Here is a 19647-nt window from a genome sequence, read left to right as displayed (position 1 = left end):
TTTTCGTAATAAAGTTTACATTTTCAGTTCATAGAACCTTTTTGTAATACATTTTATATGGTTTTGGTTTTTTAAATTATTTTGTCTCTGTAACCGCTTAATTTTTATTATTTCTGGTAGTAATTAATAGTCATCCTCCCGAAGTAGAAATAAATACATTCTTGCTGGAATTCATTGCCTTCTTTTTTAAATCGGTATGTGCATTACTATTGTTCGGGATGTACGATCTCTTACGAAAAAAAGGGTTGTTTTAATATTGAAAACACATTTCATTGTAATAAACGGTTTTTAAACTATGTAAACATGGTTTAAATCCAGTTTTAAACTCTTCTTCATTCTTACTTTTCAATAGACCCCCGAGGAAATTAATTAAGATAATTTTCATTAGAGCATGATGGGGATTGGAAGCAACGCTAACAATAATGTCAACATACTCAAATTGTAGCAATTTTTTGTTCAACCTTTTTGGAGAAGCGTCTTAAAACAAACTGTTACGTAATTTTCGTAAGTACATGCACGTGTCTCAAAGAGGCAAGCGACATGTATCTCTAAATTTCCTAATCTTCCAGAGACGATGCCATAATTTGATTTTTACTATTAGTTCGGAGATTAGACTTCTTCGACCTTGCTCTTTTCTCCTCAATACATTGGAGATATTTCAGCAGACTATCTCTTTCAAAGATTATTATTTAAACGCGATTAAATTTTCGGGTTCCCTTCAGTTTTCGTGGTAACCATCATGAGCGCACGCAGGAAAATATGCGTTGTCGGTGGCGGTGTGATAGGTTTGACGACAGCGGTCAGAATTATTGAGCAATTAAACAATGTCGAAGTGACGCTAATTGCCAAAGACTTCAGCCCTAACACGACCGGTGACATCAGCGCTGGCTTCTGGTTGCCGTATTTATGCGGAGAGGTTGACAGTGGCCTTCTCGAGTAAGCTATCTTAGGTTCCTTTTTCATGTTTATAAAATAATACAGCTGTTGCTCTTGCATAATTGAAATTAGAAAATGGTGCTCCGACAGTTTCGACTTCTTCGTAGAGTTATCTAGAAGACCTTGTGCCAAAGATATTGGAGTTGGACTGCTTTCTTGTATAACGGATTATGACGAGGTTGGTATTTGTTCATTAACGTCATCAGAAATCTATAAAAAAACACTTTCGCGGGCAAGTATGAAAGCTTTGACAAATTGAGTGTGAATCCACAGTGGAAAGACGAGTACGGATTTTTTCGCCTTGTAATCTTGCGCTATATTCCCTTCGTAGTTTACGCTTTGTTCGCTTTTTCAAATCGTGGCTTTAATTAAACCGAAAATTTATAATTTTTATTTTTCAATAAACCTTAAAACATTTTTGCTCATAAAATCAGCGTTATAATTATAAGTCTAAGATTTAAACTTAAAAATTTCCAGTTTAAAAAAAAATGTTTAGTCCAATGCCGGATTCGAACCTGGCACCTCATTTCCTTATACCACAATGCTCAATATATGTAACTACATCGAAAGATAGGCACTGCTTTTACATTGATTATGTACTTGTTTCTAACCCTATCTTCAGAACTTTAATTTTATTGTTTATGGCGAAATTATGTTGTTGATGATTTTTAACACCACATCGGAAAACATTGGCAGCAACGTATTTATGTCAGTGAGGGAACTTACAAATCGTTCCGTTTATAGAAGCGAGAAGTACTATCTCAGGCGTGCCCGAGTGGGTGATCTTTCGTGAATAGCGATACCAGCCTTGAAAATGGTCATAGCGACCTTCAAAATGACGATTTTTAGAATTAAAAACTTGGGCACCCCGGACGTACACCAGTCAGAAAATCGCAATTCATATTGAAGCTAATTGAAAAAGTAACACCATGTTAGGGAGACTTGTTTTAAAATAATTTTATTAAAATGACAGGAAACAAGTTAAGAGTTACTTCGAACTTTTCCATAACTAATAGTAAATGTGTTTCCAAAAGATAATTTGAAACGTTCCTAAAACCGATATTTTCACAGTTGTTAAAATGGAAGGCTTCTGTTTATTGCCTGGAATGTAGACTGGAACGTTCTCACAACCCAAATTGGTTCTTGAGTATCCTAAATTTCAACAATGTTAGGCCTTGACCTAATTGGTTATTGAGTATCCTAAATTTCAAAAATGTTAGGCCTTGACCTAATTGGTTCTTGAGTATCCTAAATTTCAACAATGTTAGGCCTTGACCTAATTGGTTATTGAGTATCCTAAATTTCAAAAATGTTAGGCCTTGACCTAATTGGTTATTGAGTATCCTAAATTTCAACAATGTTAGGCTTTGACCTAATTGGTTATTGAGTATCCTAAATTTCAAAAATGTTAGGCCTTGACCTAATTGGTTATTGAGTATCCTAAATTTCAACAATGTTAGGCCTTGACCTAATTGGTTATTGAGTATCCTAAATTTCAAAAATGTTAGGCCTTGACCTAATTGGTTCTTGAGTATCCTAAATTTCAACAATGTTAGGCCTTGACCTAATTGGTTATTGAGTATCCTAAATTTCAAAAATGTTAGGCCTTGACCTAATTGGTTCTTGAGTATCCTAAATTTCAACAATGTTAGGCCTTGACCTAATTGGTTATTGAGTATCCTAAATTTCAAAAATGTTAGGCCTTGACCTAATTGGTTCTTGAGTATCCTAAATTTCAACAATGTTAGGCCTTGACCTAATTGGTTATTGAGTATCCTAAATTTCAACAATGTTAGGCTTTGACCCAATTGTGTAGATTGAAGGTTATTCTGTTTTCTGGCTATCTGCTTTTAGCACTGTTGCCTTTTGAGGAGATGTCGAAGTACTGGCGTCAAACCCTGAAATGTCAGTTTGTGGTTACGAGTGTGATCACCGCTCAATTGTAAGATTTCAGAATTCCATTTGTGTTATTTGATCTTACTGACTGGGGTTCAGGTTGCAGACATGGGCCAAATCGCTAGTGATTTTAAGAGATTCACTCTCAATCAAGAGTGAGAGTGGAACTAAATAAAAATCTTCACTCTTTCCCCCTCTCGCTTTCCGTTAAGTACAGTTCACTCTTGGCGAAAGAGTGAGGTTAGTCAAGGTCACCAATTTCACTCTTATTCCCGGGGGAAACTTGAAATTTAAGGTAGGAAATTGGAATTCGGTCCAAAATATATACTTTAAAAGGGAAGAGTGCTCTGGTCTTTACTTTCCTTATTTCAGCAACCACGCCATTAAACATCTTATTTAAGAATTAGGATAAGATATATTTAATTTAGGTTCAAGTCCTCTAGGTTAAGTTTAAGTTGCCCAATTAAAATACTCTACAATGATTCTCTGACGATGTTATCATTGGCTTTTTAAAATTTTAGCTTCCTTAATAGATGGCACAACGCTCTCCAGTAAAATCATTAAATTAAATTTATATTTAATTTCCCGACTTCTTTTAATAGCATTGAAAATCCATAAGAGTCATAGACCTGACCTTGACCACCTTTACTCTTTCCCCGCGAAGTGAAAACTCCACTCGTGGAGGTTTGTTTTAGGGAGGGGAGTGAGAAAAGTGAGCTAGAAAATTACTCGCATAATTTCACTCTGAAGCCTAGTTCTCACTTAGCGAAAAAACCAATTTTCGCGCTGAAAATTGACGCTCGCGAATAAAATTTGCGATTTTTTTCAAATTCGCCGCTAAAGTCGCGTCTCCGCGGTATCTATCGAATGTTCTATTTTTTTGGCGATAAAAAGCGTTCCCTCGATCTACTCCGCTCCCGTCCGTCACTTATTAAGCCTAGGTCTTTATAAAAGCGGCTCAGCCAACTTGACCAAGATACTGAAGTAAAGGTAATTATCTCACGAATAGAATCGTTTATTTATTGAAATTATCAACAGGAACATCCATTTGGTTCATTTTGAACTGATGTTTAATGTTAGGCCTAAAACATTATACTAAAAACCCGCACGAGTTGTTTTCAGCGTTTTTAAATTTTCGCGCTAAAGTGAGAACCGCTTCCCCAGCGACCGAAAAACCGCGTCTTTTTTCGTTGCGCGAAAATTTTATTCGTCTCGAAAATTCGCCAAGTGGGAACTAGCCTTGAGTGTTGCCCAACTCTGCCAGGGAGTGCATTTGAACTGGACGTCACTCTGATAGGGACTTTGGTGTTCAAACAGTTACTGTGTGACTGTCTACGTGTACCTAAATTTTGGTCATAATTATAGCCGCCTGCCGACCGAGTTTTAAATTAAATATATGAAAGCTGTCTGCTCGTTGAAAATTATCTCTGCACAACAGCTGAAAGCTCAACCGAAAAACATTGAAATTCAAAAGTCGTCTGCTATTTCTTCACATATTTAGTTGACGGATATATTATGCCAGATTGCGCTAAATTTCCTAAGCTCGAAGCTTATACAAATACATATATTGTAAATCCGACTAAAATCTGGTGTGGATACAATGTACTCCTGTACATACCCTTTCCCACCGCCACTAATAGGGTGCCAAAACTTATTTGGCGATCTTTTAGTGTTCAGCGAAAAAATATTATCAAAGAGAATTTCAATGGAGGTGTGAGGGGTTGAAAGTCGGTTCAAAAATGTCACTGAAACGTCATCAGAGTGTAACCTTGTAAATGCGACGAATGGCGACCAAATTACGTATTTTAAATGGGCTTCAATCCCCCCCAACCCCACAGCTGTCCCTTGAAAGTCCCTTTAATTTCAGTTAGGGCTGATTCCAAAAATGTATTTATGTATACTTTGGGAGAATGACGATGTTGAGACTGGCATCTATAGGAGCAACAAACACAGCACCCCATACAAGGAGAACGCAACCCGTCTAAAGTCATGCATTTTCTTGTGTACAGTTTTCACTGATTAGACCCTTGAGCGCCTGCTGCCGTCGGAAGGGGAAAATTCGGAAATTGTTTTCCCCTTTCCGTAAAACGTTCAGCGTAAAGGTTAGTCCAATGTAAGTGGTACACAACACTGCATTAGCGTGTTTAAAGGCTAGCTGCGTTCTCCTTGTGTTTTTTGCTCCTAGCTGGCATAATGGTCACATTTTCTCTAAGCACGAGAAAGGAGGAGGAAAAAGTAACTCGCATATGCTTTGATAGCGTCCAAAGACGTCATTTTTAAGGGACCAATGAGATCCCAGGCTGATTAGATTTTTTTAGGGAGAAGGAGATTACTTTTCGAGGATGAGGTGGACTGGCAGAAATGCTAAAATCGTCGCAGTCATTCTCCCCAAGTAGTAATTAATACATTCTTGGTGATACGCCACTGGATAAACTAGTGGATTAAATCTAGCAATATCACTTACTAGCTAGGAACATTGAATTGGGAATAGTACCGCTAGAATTACATAGGCGCGTTCGGGAATTGTGGTTTCGCGAAACAAATTCTCAATTTCGAGTCGGCGCCCTCCAATAGTGCCACTTGTAAGAACCTTGGGCACACTCAGCGGTCAACACTATCATTATACGGTGGCGCCACCTATCACTTTCAAAGTATGTACAGTACTAAAAATTGTATAGAATATAGTTCCCGCCGCTAACAGTGGATGGCACCACCAACAAATGTTCGAGTTCTCAATTTTGAAAAATTTGTTTCGCGGAAGGCAGATTGAAACTGAAATTCTAGCGGTACTATTCCCAATTTAATGGCTAGGAATTAATATTAGTGTTGTTTATTCTAACTTTAGGATTTCGGTGGCAACAAGCAAATTTTGGGACTAAGAATGATGTCTGAAAGGGAGCAAAAAATATTTCCATCTTATAAGTAAATCACTTTTACTGGTTATTTCGTTACCGAATTACCTCTTGCAACAATTGCCTAATCACCTAAACCAGGAACCTCTACTTGGAATGCTTATAGCGGCAGATTTTCGTTTCGATGTGGCTGACGGTTTTTTTGACGTCACTATGTTAACTTAACAAACAACAACGTGAGAGGGGGGCGCGCAGATAAGATTTTTTCTCTCGTAGGCGGGGCCAAAGCCGTCAGAGTGATCTTACCATACGCGGTACGGCAGGATAAGCATGCCAAGTAGAGATATGGATTCCTGCCTAAACAAAGTATGTATGTATTTCTAATTGGGGAGAATGACCATGTTGAGACGACTTTTGGCGTTTCTCCCAATACCCCTCACGTTCTAAGAGTAAGCTCTTTCCCCCTCAAAAAATCAAGTCAGTTCGGTTCCTCATTGGTTCTCTAAAACTGACGGCTTTCGATGCTATTGAAACCAGGCGTGGCTCCAGACAAACATATCGGCCATCGTCTTGGTTTTAAATAATATTAATTTACTTTTATTTAGTAAAAATATTTATGCTTAATTTACGTTAAACTGGTAACATTATTTTTATATAAAAATTATATATTTAGAGTGTCATTGGTTTTTTTTTAATAAATTACAAACGCTGGGTAAATAGCAACTATTTGGGGGGGCATGTCTCCCATGGAAAAGCCCCCATGGAAGCACCCACTGATCACTTTTTACTTCCCCCTCTTGTGCAGAGAGTATAAATAAATGCCGTCTTTAGGGCTGTGCGAGTAGTGGTTTTAGGCAATCGAGTCGATTAATATTGAAGTCGAGTCAAGTAATCGAATACTTGAATAAGGGTAAATTTTATCTTATTCGAGTCAAGCAATTCAGAAAAAACCTCGAGTAATATTTTTAACGAGTCGTGCTATCGAGTACTTGATTAGGAGCTGGTTTTATTCAAGTAATTAGAAATGAAATTTAAAATGAGTATAAACTAACTTTCAATATTCCCTTAATTTAAATGAACCACAGCTGAAAATTTTTCCTTTAATTTAAATGAACCACAGCTGAAAATGTTTTCTTTAATTTAAATGAACCACAGTTTCCACAACTTTAGAAACCTTATAGTGACTAGTGGAATAAAAAAAAGGCTACTACACTAGGCTACTACTAGCCTAATTATAAAGTAATTAATAGTAAAATAACAATACTAAATACATTTTTTTAAATTATTAATGTACCGTCTGTCCGTGGGTACGTTCAACAGCAGTCAACGAAAAAAAACTCGATGGATTTGATATTTTCCACCGATGAGCTTTTTCTTCATAATGACGTCGTAAGTTGCTGAACGCTTTTATTCAGTCATCGGTGTTTTTTAAAATGGCGTAGCTTTTATAGTAGTTTTACGTCAGTAATGACGTCAGTCATGACGTCAGTCATCGGAAAAACCGACTCTTCCAGCCGATGACTTCGATGAGCAACCGATGACCATCGTGACGTCAAAACCGGAAACGCGAAAAAGCGTACAGTAGGAAACCGATGTCACCGATTACTAATCGGTGAGTCCGATGAGCGCTGCTGAACGTAGCCCAGATATTGCTTAGGAAGTTAAGACTCGTGAGTCCTAACGCCGGCCGACATCCGAACTCGCGAAGAGACATCAAAGTGACACTCCAAACCAAAATCAAAACTTAATAATATTGATGAAGATTAAAAATTGCAAAAACCACTTCTTGTACAATAAAGAGTTTATTTAAATCTTTAAAAATTTTAAATTCGGACGACTAGTTTCGCCACCATTCGGGGGCTTCGTCAGGTCAGGCTTTGTTTTGTTTTATGTACAAGTGCCGTAAGTTACTTTTAATAATATTGTTTGGAGAAAAACCGCGTAGGCGCACTACGTATTAAAAACCGTGATCCATTCCCAAGGTCATACGAAGTGTTTGTTGTTTGTACGTCTTGTAGGTACCGTTTATTATTTAAAGAAAGTGTCGGCTCTAGGTGAAGTAGCTCTTTTTTCAACAGATGTCGCTAGCGTTGGAATCAAAACAAGATGCTGAAGCTACATTTTGACCCAAAAGGGGGGACATAAAAGTATGCTTCGCGTTGATTGGCTCGTTTGTAAATTTGTCAATAACTTCAATTATAGTAATTGTAGTACAATATATTTTATATGGGATATATAACTTAGGTTGAAGTTCATTAAGTAGAGTAAAAGTGGTCTAAATATAATACTCTATAATGGCTCTCTGACGACGTTATTGTTTCGCTATTTTGAATTTTAGCTTCCATTCCCATTAATAGATGGCTCCACGCTCTCCACGAAAGTCATTTTTTTCGAAGATTCCGATAGATTCATGGCCATCTCTATTAACAGGGGCCTTTTCATAATACAGGTGGCAATGATAGAGCCGACAGTTGCTTTAAACCCCAAAAAGTTGCCAAAATTGAAATTTGAGCATCTTATTCGAGTAATCGAGTATCCGACTATGTAATTTTTTGGTACTCGATAATCGACGAGTATTTCCAATTACTTATTCGATGATGTTCGAGTACTCGCACAGCCCTAACCGTCTTTATTAAACTATGAAACGAAAGTACCTAAATAGAGCGACTCTGAGCGATTGTACAAGCAACTCTCAAAAGCGGAATTTTTCTGGGTGCATCCCTGTTTAGTTTCTCCATTTGACTCCGATTCTCGATATCCACTGTTTAGTCTCTCCGCAGATTGACGAAGCGGGGTCAAATAAGAGGGGCTAAAGAATGGTGCTAAAAAGGGTGTATTAGTTAGATTAGTATTTTTGAGTGTCCAGGTAAAATGATAAACTGAAACTGTTTAAAATAAATGAAAATGTTTGATATTTCACAGAAAAGGGGTCTTCTTCACAACTCTATATGCTCAATGCAACAAATTCTTACCATATCTTCAAAAAAGGTAAATAATAATAATAAATTAATAATACACTCTTTCATTTGATGTCAGCTCTATCTCTCAGTTAAAATCATCACCTAAATTTTCTAGTCGATTTTTGACTGTTACTTTTGCGCTCGGTTCGTTCGGAGCAAACCTTTACGTGTTCCAACGAGCTTGTTCGCTCGGAGCAAATCTTTACGTTTTCCCACGCGCTCTGTTCGCTCGGAGAAAACCTTTACGTGTTCAATCGAGCTCGGTTCACCAGGAGCAAACGCTTACGTATTCCGACACGCTCGGTTCGCTCGGAGAAAACCTTTACGTGTTCAATCGAGCTTGGTTCACCAGGAGCAAACGCTTACGTATTCCGACACGCTCGGTTCGCTCGGAGAAAACCTTTACGTGTTCAATCGAGCTCGGTTCACCAGGAGCAAACGCTTACGTATTCCGACACGCTCGGTTCGCTCGGAGAAAACCTTTACGTGTTCAATCGAGCTCGGTTCACCAGGAGCAAACGCTTACGTATTCCGACACGCTCGGTTCGCTCGGAGAAAACCTTTAAGTGTTCAATTGAGCTTGGTTCACCAGGAGCAAACGCTTACGTATTCCGACACGCTCGGTTCGCTCGGAGAAAACCTTTAAGTGTTCAATTGAGCTCGGTTCACCAGGAGCAAACGCTTACGTATTCCGACACGCTCGGTTCGCACGGAGCAAACCCTTACGTATTCCAACTCACTCGGTTCACTCAGAGCCAACCTTTACGTGTAATTTTTTTTTGGTGTTCTAACTCGCTCGGCTATCTTGGAGCAAGTTTTTTGCACGGAAATAAGGCGAATTTTCGAAACTTATTACTGTCGATCGGGGTGATATTAATGACATCGGAGATCAAACTTCGTTAAAGGGACACACCGGCGTTTGAATTTAACCAGTTCCAGGCGCTTGCTTCCAGAATATGATTGGTCGTATCTGCTATCCCCGGTATCCCGTGGTAAAAACGGGTCGAAATTTTTGAAACGCCGGTGGGGCCCTTTAAATGTTTCGCTCTACATGCACGTTTATTCTTTATATTCAGATTTGAAGAAAGAAGTGGAAAAGTGAAAATTGCGAAAGTAGCTTCTTTTTCTCAGGTACGTGTGACATTTTCATTACTTACTTTAAAATTGGTGCAAGACAGTTTTTCCTTTCACATTTTGGCCTCTTAAAGGGGGCCTACGTCTGTGATTGTACGGGAATGGTTTGGAATTTATCACTACGCCACTGACTTCGTGCTTACCATCTCGAAGGAAAATAAATCGCAACGTCAAATCGATCATAAGGACTGACAAACGCTTATATTTTCCGTATTTCAAGTGTCTTTGGAGAAGTATGAAATGTTACTCTTATGACGTCATAAGACAGAGCGTTATTAGCATGATACAGTATATTTTGTTGAAATACCTATTCATTGTAAACGAAAAAAAAGTACGTTCATTCGTCGCTTCTGACGCATCATGGATCAACAATCTTAGGCAGTGATTCACCAGCTTATTTAAATTTAATTATTTGGATCAAAAGTTGATCAAATATTATTTATTTTTATATATTTATAATTGCGTAAAACAATTGAAAAAATTAAAATGTGTGCTTGTTAATATTTTGATTTTAACAAAACATATTTGATCCTTTCAGGATATGACTTGATCCAATCTTGACATATATCATTTGATCCAAAAAGATTTCATAATTTCTGGATATTCTTGTGCAAGAATATTTGATCCAAAATATTTCTTTCTTCCTGGACATGATTTGATCCAATCTCTATAAATGTATCAAGTGTCATAGCGATAAATACTAGCGAAAACGCAATTAAGATTCAAATTCTAAAATAATACTTCTTTAATAATAATACAATCAGTTTTGGTCATTTGGTAATACCTAAAAGGATAATTTTCGGTCGCTTAATGATATATTTTAGAGAAAAATTAACCGAATATAAGTTATTTATTTTGTTTTAAAACGTACTAATTTTTTAGATTAGCGAAGCAATTTAATTATTTTTCGTGATAGAGTTACGGCAAATATTATTTTTCGAATAATAATATTTCAGGTAAAATAATATTTAAAAAAAAACGAACAATCTTCAGTGGTTAGCTGCTCTTTAAATTAATCGTACCAAAAAATATAAAAATATATTCTTTAAAAATATAATTTTTTTACGAGAAAGTGGTTAATTGGTAAGACTTATTAAGAATGTTTTTTATTCATTAAATGAAGTAATCGCTGATTTTTATTTTTCAAATATCTTTGTTACGAAAGATCATTTTTGAAATAAAAAAAATAGTTATCTATACGAATAATTATCCATTAGTCCCAGAACCTTCAATTTTTAACCAGTTGGAACTATTAATCAAACCAGTTGGAACTATTAATAAAAACTAGCTGGAACCATTAAGTAAGCCAGTTGGAACTACTAATAAAAACTAGCAGGAACCATTAATCAAACCAGTTGGAACTATTAAGCAAACCAGTGGGAACCATTAATCAAACCAGTTGGAACTATTAAGCAAACCAGTGTGAACCATTAATAAAAACCAGCTGGAACTATTACGCAAACCAGTGGGAACCATTAATAAAAACCAGCTGGAACCATTATGTAAACCAGTTGGCACCATTAATGAAAACACGTGGGGAAACCAGATGGAAATGTGTTCCAAAACACATACTGAACCATTTGACCATACCCAATTGGAACCATTTGTTTATCCGAATAAAATAACTGGAACAAATGAGGTGATAGACTTCGGATAATTACTCATATCGCCGAACACTACTTTATCCGAATTAGCCGGGTTACAATGCGTAGGAGGGTGGTGGCAAACCCTTCATGCCACGGTGAGCCAACAGCAACCTAGGCTCACTGTTACCGTTAACAAGTTTTTTTTGAAAGGGGAAAACTCCTCTAAGCACAAGCTGGGATCAAACTCGGCTCCTCTTGCTGCGAAGCGAAAGTGCTAACCACTCGGCCACCCCATTTCACTTTCTATGTTGCTTATACTAATATTAATATCTTTTTCAGCTGGTGGATGACTACGACGTGGTGGTGAACTGTACAGGACTGGGCTCCTACACTTTAGTGCCCGATCCCACTCTGACTCCCATTCGCGGACAAATTGTTCGAGTTAAGTGTCCAAAGAATATACATTGTTTTCAATTTTGGTTTTATATCTATACCAAGAATTTATTTATACTTCTAAGTATAAATAAATTCTTTGTAAAGGGAAAATGGTCAAGTTGAGACGATTTAAAGCAACTGTAGGCTCTGTCATTGCCACTTGTATTATGATAAGGCCCTTGCTATCAAGGCCGCCTTATCGATAAGGCAGACTAGGCAAAGTGCCTAGGGCCTACGAAAATGTTAGTAGACATTAGGGCCTACGATTCAATATAATAAAGCTTACGAAGGTCCGAAAACTCGGTAAATGAGAGATTTTTGCCTAAGGCCCACGGAAAGGTTAAAACGCCCCTATTGCTATTAGAGATGGCAATGAATCTATCCCTTTCTTCGAAAAATGACTTTACTGGAGAGCGTGGTGCCTTCTTTTTATGACACAGGAAGCTAAAATTCAAAATAGCGAATCAATAACGTCGTCAGAGAACCATATGTAGAGTACTATAATTACACAACTTATACTATACTTATTGGACTTCAACCTAAATTATACATCGCATATAAAATAAATTGTAAAATATTACTTTAATTTAAGTTATTGACAAATTTATAAAAGGGCTAATCAATGCGAGAGGTAATTTTATGTCCCGCTTTTTGTGTCAAAATGTAGCTTAAGCATCTTGTTTTGATTTCGACGCTAGCGACATCTGTTGAAAAAGAGCTACTTCAAGTCGCGACGACACTTGCTTTAATAGCTTTGCTCCCGATCCCTTCGCCCTAAAAAATCAAATCCGCCCGATATCTTAATGATTCCAAAAACTGACGTCTTCCGACGCGATTGAAACTGACGCCAGTGACGTTTTTCTTCCCCCCTCCCTCGTGCCCGAGGGAGAAATTCAAGCATGATTCCGCGGATCGTCTCAACATAGTCAATTATCCAAGCATACATTGTTGTCTTTACCAAAAGCGACATAAGATCCAAAAGTGTGTCAACTTTACGTTTGCGCCCTTTAAAATATTTACTAAGAGCTAGTCTGTTGTGAGAATAATAACCTACTAGGAGGCATAGTACTAGCAACAAAATATGGTCTGGGGCGATTTTCTTGCCTATACTTTCTAAAACACCTCACTCGGCGGCGCTGGGGTGGATAAAATTTCTGATTTTGGTGAAGTGTTTCTAACCCCTTCTCCCACTCCCTCTTTTTAATGGCGACCAGCTCTCATTAAACATTATACCGTACTGACACACTTTTGGGTTTTATGTCGCTTTGTCTTAACTAATGTATTTTTTTTATTTAGGTTCGAGCGCCATGGATTAAGCACGCTCTGAGTTGCGGACGATTTCACGCATTACCAAAGTAAGACAAAGAAATAATTACAAGAATTTGACATCTATCGACTATAAAGATAACTATACAGTGGGTATACCTTTCACTATAAAAGGAAGTCTACGCTGACCTCATGGGTATTGAGGTCATGATGAGATGACGACAAAGTACCATACTCATCTACTTTTCCGCCAATCTGCGTCGTGTATTGAAACTTGCCAAATAAAGTATCTACGAATATCTGGTTTCAGCCTCCCGTATATCGTAGCGAACGTTCGCCGGGTGTTTAGTCACAAAACGTAAACCTAGACGGCGATCTTCTGCACGAAAGAGTGTCACCAACAATCGAAAGTACAGTGATGATTAGGCCAAAAGAGCAGGGGCCAAACATGGGCTCATGCATCACATGTCGAGGGGTCCAATAGAAGCTCGCAGTCTAGTGGCCGTAAAGCCAGATATTATAAAGTAGAGCATTCGATGGTGGATCAATGAAATTCATAGTTTTGCCAATAGGAGCGTTTCTGATGTTTTAGGGTGAAACGTCAATAATAGCCCTATTATCCTAGCTTAGGGGGACATGTTTTGTCCAACGAAGGTTCTGCTCAATGGCGGATTAACCAATAGTCTTAGTATGCTTCAACGGCTACAGAATCATTTGAATTTAGTAAAAAGGGCTTGGAAAATGTCAACATTTTATTAGTCGTATCTGTTATAACTAGGAACAGAAGGGGAAGAATTTACTGAATTTTTCAATAATTATTTGTCCCTTTAAACCTAAGTCCGGGAATTTGCTGAAGGGGGGCTCGAGACCGGGTTTGGTCTCGAGGGCCCCTAATTAAGCTCTGGCCTACATTAGGGACCCAGGTAGTAAGCAATCTATTACTGGTTCTGTTAAATAATTCGTTACGATAACTTGGGGGAAACGCCTTCCGTACTATACCGGTGTGCAGATTTCAATGTGTGTGGAACGGTGTTTGCAATTAAATCACTGCCCCCACATTACTACAACCAAATCACAAAACACTTTCTAGTTCGTTTAAAGAAAGCCGTGTAAAATTTTAAATGGTATCGTGAGCACAACGACGGCACATCACAAAGTGTTTTAATACTCATGATTAAATTGTTAAAATTTAATTACGAATAAATCATTTCCATCAGTATAAATCAATTTTCACTAAGATTAAATCACGCCAATCAAATTTTATCTTTTTCAATCACGATGCAAAATACTTTTTAAGCCACAATGTAACCATTTTTCAATCTATTCTAACCTTTAAACAGTGGCGGATACAGAAAAAACTCAAGGGGGGGGGGATAGTATGGGTGTAATAACAAATCATCATATGTATCCGCCACTGCCTTTAAACCTATACAGGGTGTTTGATATTTCTCTGACAGAACACTTTTCTCGAAAAATCTGTAACTTTGAAGAAAATTTAAAAACATTTCACGGTTTTGGAAAATCTATGGGCTTTCAATGTAATTCCTCACTGGGGATTTGCTTACCACCATATCATGTGCAGTCATGAATGTATTCGTTTGAACGATGAATATCGAACTGCAATTTGGGTAGTTTGACTTTTGTCACTAAATGGGAGGGCCTTAGTTATTTTGATGTTAGTTACGCGCCACCACTTGATGAGCAACGTTTTTAAACCTGGCTAGTTTCATTCCCAACGCGAACTTTATTTCGCAAATTATAATACGCATACCTTTATTTATGATTTTCAACTGATTTTGTCGTAGTTATAAGTGATCTTCTTGTCGGGTTGCATAGCGCAATCCGGAAAACGTTTAGTGAGAAATTATGCCTGAAAAACGCCTGTCTCCTGCTTGGCTTAAATGATTACGTCAAACACGTAATGGCACCGCCCATCCTAGCCCCAGATGTTAGAAAGGGTTATGTTACAGTTTGATATTCATGGTTTAATTTCACCTTATTTTGTGGGGGGTCTGCTCGGTGATCGACTTTTTAGACCATTTTTTTCTAAACGGGCAGGATTATTTAACGATCTTGAAGAATGAAGTAGTGAACGAGCTGGACGACATTCCTCTGCCCAACTAAAGACGACTCTGGTTTCAACATGACGGCGCGCCACTACATCAATCTCGAGCGGTTGTAGAACATTAAAACGCCACGTTCCCTCAAGTTTAATTACTAATTCATGAAATTAAAGACTTACCTACTGAAAATATATACCCGGAAAATTTCGTAATTCTAGGCTATATACTTTTTGAAAAATGTCCTACACTCTGTGTAATCCTTTTATATCGATTTATTAAAGGGCAACGCAAGTGGTCATGCAGGGGGGAACTATGTTTTCTTCAACAAGCCGTAAGTAGGTTTTCCAAAGATGATTTTATACAGCGCAAAAGCCTTATTCTCCTTGGTGTAGCCACGTGGCGCAATTTCGCTCTCAATCGCGAATTTTTCGATTTTCTTCACTGAGTTAGCTCGCAATCAACGAACCCAGGAATTTAGGCTTAGCTTAATTTATTTATTATGGAGAAAAGAACTGGGTTAGTTTCCGAGAGTTGGACTTTGATATTTTCGATTTAACAATGTTTTGGAATAAAATTATTTGTTAATTGAATATTTTTAATTATGGAAGTTGAAACATTAGGCCTTGGACGCGGAAAATCTCTGCCGCTAGCCTCACATTGGATTAAGAAAATTCAACACCACACACACTCCTATATCCCGTCTCCCTTAACAATTTCCCTATCATTATACCGCGACAGAATATTTATCTTTTTTTATTACATTTAGTTTGTAGAAGTTTAGGATCCGATTTGTCGGTAAGCACGGAGACTTCACTTTCCTGGGCCATTTTCGCGACTAAAAAATGCATGGATTTTGCGTAAAAACCGCGAGAGGCGCATTTATACAAAATAAATTCGGCAAATATGGTTCTGCTTTTTTTACAGAGGGAAAGGCTATTTCAGATAGCGCATGCGCAGTCGTTCTTTTTATCTATAAGATAATTTACCCCCATGCATGGTCACTTGCGTTGCCCTTTAATTGAAGTTACGATTCAATCAATTATAATTTCAATTACGATTTAAACATTTCAATTGTTGTTCAATACATTTAATCATGAGTAAATACGGTTTAATTGACATGACCAGGTTTAGGAAGGCATCGAAGAAAGTTCTTGGATGTTAAATTCAATAAGCTTAAACTACCTTGATTTAAAAAAAGATATTTATTTAGGTAATATTTATTTTTATGCAGCTCTGATTATGTTCAGCTTGGCGGAACTGCCCAGAGAGGCAATTGGAATACAAATGTAGATCCAAAAGACACAGAAGAGATCTTGAAAGGTTGCTACGATCTTATTCCTAGTTTGAAGGTAAACAATAGTAATATTGTCTAATAAACATTTTTCATATTCAAAATTGTCAAAGCGAAATAATTCCCAAAAAATTTGTTTTTCTTTAACTTCTGACCTACGATTCGATTTTTGTTAATTATGCGTCTCTTTGAGTGCTCTTTCACACTATGAAATATCCCGCTTACCCTATCCACTCCACCTAGGAAAATGTTTTTAAAACATAAACCACGATAATCTTTAATTTTAAATCGATTTAAACCACGATAACTTACTTGGACTGGTTCTATTCAATTTATTACGATAATTCACATATAAAAGGGAATAGAACAACTGATATTCTGTGTGATACACCAACACTTCCAATATTGGCCACTCCAGTATTTTGCTTTAGAAAGGGAATTTTTACTTAAATGTTTAGGGGTCGTCCATAAAGAGTGCGTTGAGGTTACATTGACGTATAGGTGTGAATTGGGTCATAGTTCTGAAAAGGTGCGCCACCCGGAAGCACTAGCCTAGAATGCTTCAGGATGCAACAGCACGAGCTTATATTCGAGGAAACAGCCATCCTGAGAAGTGCCAACAGACACTGATATCATATTACTGAGCCCTCCTGCTGGCCAACTTCCAAACGGAAACCCCATTACATTACCTCATGACTCGCAAGTCTTACATATAACCCCTTTTAGACAAGGCTGCGATACTATCTGGGATACGGTTGGTCATAGAATGACACTTACACAATTTATGATTACCGCTGCACAAATACACGATGATAAACTGAAAGGCAGCAGAAGGTTCTTTTCACGGTTTCCAAATACCTGAATTTTTTTCTCAAATGACTGATAAGCGTTTGATAAGAGATACGTTCCTTAACCGGGGGTAACTTCAATGGAGGTCGATTATTAAATACACTAAATTAGATCAGATGGCACCAACAGTGTCAAATTTTAAGTTACAAAAAAATATATATATAACTTTTTGTTTCTTTCAAAAATGTATTTATTTATTAATACTGGAAGACGCCAGTTTTAGGAAACCAATACGATGCCGGGCTGATTTAAATATTTTAGAAGTTTGATGCTTACTTTTCGAGCATAAGGGAGATTGGGAGAAACACTAAAAAACGTCTGAACGTAGTTATTAAAGAAGTAGAAATTAATACACTCTTATTTTTTTATGGAAAACTTTTTCAGCATTGAAATTACCTTTATAAAACGTTGCTTAAAATATTATTAAAAGTAGTTTTTTGTAATAATGCTGCGATCATTTATTCCCTTCCCGCCAAAATGTTTAAATTGGCGTTGTGTATAATAAATAAAAGCATTTAGATCGAACCTCTAATGGTTGTGTTCTAAATTTATTTCCTAGTAAGCAGTTTGTGAATTAGTCTAAATAAAACTATTTTATTACAGCATAAACTATCTTTATACTTTTAATATAATAGCAGTGACTGCAGTGTTTTTCGTTTAAGAGAAACTTGGGTACCTAAGTAATTAATACACTTTGTCCTTTTAACAGAAAGCTGATATAATAGATGTTAATGTTGGATTGAGACCTGGAAGGGAGGGTGGACCGAGAGTACAAATTGACTCTGTAACAAATTCAAAAAGAACTGTTCCAGTAATTATTATTATTATTTGCATATTGCCAAGATCATCTTTAGCACTGTACAATTTTGCCTTATAGAATGACTAATTTTAAACTCAAGTTGAGAAATTAAGTTGGCAAAACTGGAGGTGCTTGAACCAAATTAAATATTAACCATAATTAATCTATTTTAGTTGATTCACAACTACGGTCATGGAGGATCTGGAGTCACACTATCGTGGGGCTGCGCAGGCACTGTAGTGGAATTAATTCAAACGACGTTTTATAAAACAGATTCTAAGTTGTAAATGAAAAGTACCCAAATTGGTAATTCAACATTAAATAAGAATCTTATAAACTTGTGTTTATTTTTGACACTAAATTCTGCAATAATAGACAGATTAAGCCTGTTCTAGAACACACATAGGAGGAATGTGCAGGGTAAAAATTCAGAAAAATTAAGCACTCCTGCACCTTGGCCTAGGTGTTTTTGTGAGCGTATCTCTGATATTCCCAGTACGGCCAAACTAATGAAAATTATGACACATGACAATACAAAACCTCTAGATACAATTAAGTTGAAGGATGGTACATGTTCACTTTCCAGATTCTAAAGTCATTAATACAAATGACTCTCATGATCTTCCCCTTCGGTTCAAAATAGATAAAAAGGTAGATCGGGATGTGGCAAAACAAGTTGTCACTCACTCCAAGCTTATGTGGGCTATAAAGTCATTTAAGCCCCACAAGGCCCCTGGACCGGATGGAATTTTACCCATCCTACTGCAGGAAGGAGTTTATATTCTCTGTCCTGTGTTATGTAGAGTCTACATAGCCTATATTGCTCTTGGGCATATACCGGTCTCTTGGAAGTATTGAAAGGTTATCTTTACTCCTAAGCCCAGGAAAACTAGTTATCTCGAGGCTAAGGAGGCACTTAGACCAATCAGTCTAACTTCATTTCTCCTGTCGGCAGGTCGACCTCACCGTCAATTCTGATGAGACGAGCCTGGTTCCCTTCACTCGGTGGGTACAGGACTTGTTCAACGATATTTCTTTCTTGGGGATCGTCTTGGTCAAGTCTACTGAGGTAAAATACCTCGGTGTCATTCTCGACAGTAAGCTAACATGAATGCCTCATCTTGATCTTAGTATCAGGAAGGCTAAAATGTTTTCTGGAGAGTAAGGGGCACCATAAGCGAGTCTTGGAGTCTTAGCCCAAAGGTTGTTTATTGGATCTATACTTTGATAATCAGGCCCATGCTGACATATGCAGAAGTGGTTTGGTGGTTGAGGCTAGTACTTAAGTCGGTACAGGCAGAATTACGCACTGTGGTTTCAGTTAGTCGAGCAGTACTGGTACATCTTTGAGGTTCGATCTCCTTGAATAATTCCATAAGCCAGATGACTTCAGTGAACGCTTTGCTTCACGCCATATACTCAGCTTCCATGGAAGATAGTGCGACCGATCTCTGTTTACGACTCGCCCTAGATATGATTCCACCGCTATACAGAAACAACACGCCACTGACGGAACGACGCCCATTAGTATCAGATCCATGATCAGAATCACTGTATGCCTCCAGTATCCTGGGACGGTG

At 37.5% G+C, this 19647-nt stretch overlaps 1 protein-coding gene across 1 annotated transcript; it reads left to right on the top strand.

The window, feature by feature from the left end:
- The first annotated feature begins 706 nt into the window (after positions 1-706).
- Positions 707-18404, top strand: LOC149956009 (D-amino acid oxidase-like). Its single transcript, XM_090164578.1, has 10 exons — positions 707-936; positions 1009-1114; positions 5678-5754; positions 8607-8672; positions 9721-9775; positions 11704-11805; positions 13096-13154; positions 16360-16477; positions 17978-18079; positions 18241-18404. The coding sequence occupies exons 1-10, from the start codon at positions 740-742 to the stop codon at positions 18352-18354; spliced, it is 996 nt and encodes a 331-aa protein (XP_090020704.1). The 5' UTR covers positions 707-739; the 3' UTR covers positions 18355-18404.
- The last annotated feature ends 1243 nt before the right edge of the window (positions 18405-19647 follow it).

Source organism: Leiobunum rupestre, chromosome 2 (assembly GCF_980474605.1).
Source record: "Leiobunum rupestre chromosome 2, qqLeiRupe1.1.hap1, whole genome shotgun sequence".
In the NCBI taxonomy this organism is placed as follows: domain Eukaryota; kingdom Metazoa; phylum Arthropoda; class Arachnida; order Opiliones; family Sclerosomatidae; genus Leiobunum; species Leiobunum rupestre.
This window is presented reverse-complemented; position numbering and strand designations above follow the sequence as displayed.

Excerpts from the sequence above, each read along its gene's own strand:
- LOC149956009 (XM_090164578.1), top strand. The coding sequence starts at position 740 with ATGAGCGCACGCAGGAAAATATGCGTTGTCGGTGGCGGTGTGATAGGT. Across the intron at positions 8,673-9,720 it reads TTACCATATCTTCAAAAAAG|ATTTGAAGAAAGAAGTGGAA; the intron begins GTAAATAATAAT and ends CTTTATATTCAG. Across the intron at positions 9,776-11,703 it reads AAGTAGCTTCTTTTTCTCAG|CTGGTGGATGACTACGACGT; the intron begins GTACGTGTGACA and ends TATCTTTTTCAG.